Source organism: Austrofundulus limnaeus, unplaced genomic scaffold (assembly GCF_001266775.1).
Source record: "Austrofundulus limnaeus strain Quisiro unplaced genomic scaffold, Austrofundulus_limnaeus-1.0 Scaffold365, whole genome shotgun sequence".
In the NCBI taxonomy this organism is placed as follows: domain Eukaryota; kingdom Metazoa; phylum Chordata; class Actinopteri; order Cyprinodontiformes; family Rivulidae; genus Austrofundulus; species Austrofundulus limnaeus.
In genome coordinates this window covers 248,468-252,017 of record NW_013952767.1, presented here as the reverse complement: position 1 = coordinate 252,017, position 3,550 = coordinate 248,468, and the positions used below count along the sequence as shown (strand labels likewise).

The window sequence follows — 3,550 nt, the reverse complement described above, 5'->3', positions numbered from 1 at the left end:
TCATGGTCCATGTTAACATAAAAGAGACAAAAAAACAAACATAATACACAACAGAAAAGAAAAAAAACTTATAAAAGACTTGCATACCAGTATTTCCATAAAAATGACTGGTAGCATAATGCACCCCATGAAGGATGTGACAACATTAAAATTTTATTATTTATCTATATTATTTGCATTTCTAATAACTATTAGAATAAAAAATGTATTTATACAGATCATTTATTTTATTTTACTTCTAGAGGTCATTTCAGGTCAAGAAACTTATTCCTACATCTAGTAGGAACAAAATCATTAAAGTGGACATWTCCTGCTTTTAAATCCTTTTTCACATTTGAATCCTTCAATTGGGGTCTATATATATATAGTGGAACTGCAGTGCTTTGGTCTGAATTCCTCATTACTGTAACTCCACAAGCCCCTCTTTTACCCTTTTTCTGAGGAGAGTCTCAGATCAACTCGTTTTGAGGCTGTCTCTTTTAAATCCAAATGAGGYGCTTCACACCCCGCCCCCTTCCAGCTTTGAGCAGTCCATTCCATTTTGATAGAGGGGTTTATGACTATATAGAGGCGCAGAAACTTTTATTTCTGAATTAAAAGACGTCAACAATGGAAGACTTGTCCATCCAGTAGGGCTGCACATTATTAGAAAATCTTGCGATGGCGATAATGTTTATAAATATTTCAATGACAATATCAGGTGTGATATATGTCTTTTTTTTCCTTTCCTCCCTTTCTTATCTGTACTTCCTGTACTCTCTGTGACCTTTAGCGTTTTTGACAATGTCATATGTGTCTTATGTGAGCTTTTTCTGTCGTGAGACTTTGTCCCACTGGTTAAATATTGCATTAGCATAAAATACAACTTAAACTCTTCAAATATAATATTCAACTATTACTGCACTCAGGCAGTCCTTTGCGAAATGAATGTTGCACACACTGATTTTGTGATGACGATGTTTTCGCGATATATTGTGCAGCCCTACCATCCAGCCTTACATGTTGGAGCCAGAGTCTGACCCAGAGCCAGAGGAGAATGAGGACCACCAAATTGTAGTTGGTAAGTCCAGACCTTATTTAGAAGTCCCGTTGCTAAAATTATAGTTCAGAAAACATCATAGATCATAGAGAAAACTGAATGGGCTGAAAATCATGACTCATGGAGAATATAGAGATACGTATCTACGCAGCACCAGGAGAGGCTAAATTCAACTTTTCTGCACAGAGACTCCAATACCACAACAAAATGCATTAATGGCCAAAAAAAAGTAGATTTTGTATGAAATTTCTACTTTAAAACTTAATTTACAGACAAAAAAGACAATAAATAAGATGCAGTGACTCTATCTAAAATAAAGTCTTTATTTTTCATGTATAAGTCATTGTGTGCTCCCGTCTCACCACGTCTTTTTCTCCTATACCTCTCCCTTATCAATGCTCTTTCTGTCTTTCTGGCTCCATTTCATCACGCCGCCCTCGGCCTGACACAATAATCCCAGCTATCCTCTTTCTTCCAGTTGCACATAAAGTCCCTTCTCTCACCAGCTCATTTAACCCCCCTTCCTTCTCTCTGCTTTCATACTTTCCCTAATCTGTTTTTTTTTTCTTTCCCATCCTCTTCTCTTTCCTCTATTTTCTTGTTTGGTGGCATTCCTTTCTGAAGAATGGACCACAGAAGAACAAGTGTCGACCCAAAGTCACACCGAAGGATTTCCGGGGCTTTATTCTGATCAATCTCTACGGAGCAAAGCTGAAGACCTGACACTGCACTGATCCTTTCAGAAGAGTGGCTAATTTAGAAAACAGAGAGCTTATTTTACTTACACGGATGCCTTTAGTTCCAGGACTGCCTTGCGGCCCAGCTAAACCCTGTAAGAAAAGCATGACTTTGGTGACGAACACCTGATTACAAAGACATTTTACACATATGAACATAAATCTTAAGATGTAAGACTCTAAGTTTATTAAAAGTAAAACCCACTTGGGGGCAGATGCAGATAMATATCAGGCAGGTGAGGGCTTCATAAAGTTCTCAGCAGAGCAACAAGGAATCAAGAACAATGGATGGAGGAACTATCATATTTTTTTGTGTTTTTCACTGCACCTGCCTGCCAGGGTAACCTGTAGCTCCAGCCTCTCCAGGAGGTCCTGCAATGCCCTGCAGYGAAGAGAGGAAAAAGTGAATGAATRGTGAATGAAAGGTTAGGTGGACAGATGAAGTGAAAGAGGAAACTTCTATGMGCAAGAATAAAACATGCACTGTTCAGTCCAGAAGACTTACTGTAGCTTCCAGCAAAGCTGCCACTCACCAAACCCATCACTCTGTTTCTTTTTTAAAACCAGCTTCAATGTGACTGTTAACAATGTGACAAGCTGGAGGCTGAGTCTATTAAGGCAAAACAAGCTAAACATTGGATAAAAGGAAGAACTGATATAACTRGGATATTAACCAGTGGGAGTTTTGTATGTGCAGCATATAGATATTTTTTTCCATTGTTTTCTTGTGACAAAGACATAATATGTTGTTTTRAATAACGATYAGTGTTTTCTTGAGATAAGGAGTTATGGTTTTACTCTTCAGCATCATTCTGTAAACATAAASATGGCCTGGTCCCCTCAGCTGGTCACTGGTGAACTTTACCAGAACGTAGGCTGAAATTGCRGTTTGTTTGTCTTGTCCAGATAACTTTTATAGCAGCCCTTGTCATTTAAGGAGATGAGTTTCGTTAAGGGTAGAACCTTGCATGGCTGCTGGACCCGGCGCACCTGTTCTCTAAGTCTGTTGTGTTTTTATCTCTGTCTCTTGAACAAGTTGTTCTGAACTGTAATTTCTCTTCATGGGATSAATAAAAAAATCATTCATTCATAACTTTCATAGCAGCCCTCATCATTTAAGGAGACGGCTGGCCCAACTGCAGCTTAACAGGTGTTTACACTTAAGTGTTGCTGATATAATAAACTTTATCAGTGACCAGCTGAGGAGACCAGGCCATCTCCATGGTTAAAGAATGATGCACGACAGGAAAACCATAATTCGTTATCTCAAGAAAACGAGCAATGTTATTTTGTGATGACGACACAATTAACTCGTTATCTTGAGAACACGCTCATTGTTATTTCATAACAACATAACTAACTCATTATCTCAATAAAACTCTCATTGTTTTTTCTTGATAACAACATAATTAACCTGTTATCTTGAGAAAACGCCCATCGGTATTTTGTGAAAAAAAAAATTCATTATCTCGAGAAAATGCTCATTGCTATTTTGTGATAACGACATCATTAACTCATTATCTTGAGAAAACGCTCGTTATTTCATGATAACAACATAATTAAGTCGTTATATCACTATTTGTCTGATTGGATTCGCCACATTGGATGTACCAGTGGACATTAAGGCAAATGGAAAAATTGCTATTGTCTAGCAGACCGAAAACATTTTCTTCTGTTCCCAAACAACTGATTACAGATTACCCTCCCCCCCACCCCATCTTGACCTTGAGAAGGCTGTGGAATTAAATTCCTCCTGATGTGTACGCACCTCCCC

At 38.1% G+C, this 3,550-nt stretch overlaps 1 protein-coding gene across 1 annotated transcript in view; it reads right to left on the bottom strand.

Moving 5' to 3' along the window:
* Positions 1–3,550, bottom strand: part of col24a1 (collagen type XXIV alpha 1 chain) — a gene marked incomplete in the record, with an annotated part of 125,159 nt that overhangs the window by 78,385 nt on the left and 43,224 nt on the right. Inside the window, 2 exon segments of the mRNA XM_014023370.1 lie at positions 1,825–1,869; positions 2,105–2,158. Coding sequence (XP_013878824.1) covers positions 1,825–1,869; positions 2,105–2,158 — 99 coding nt within the window.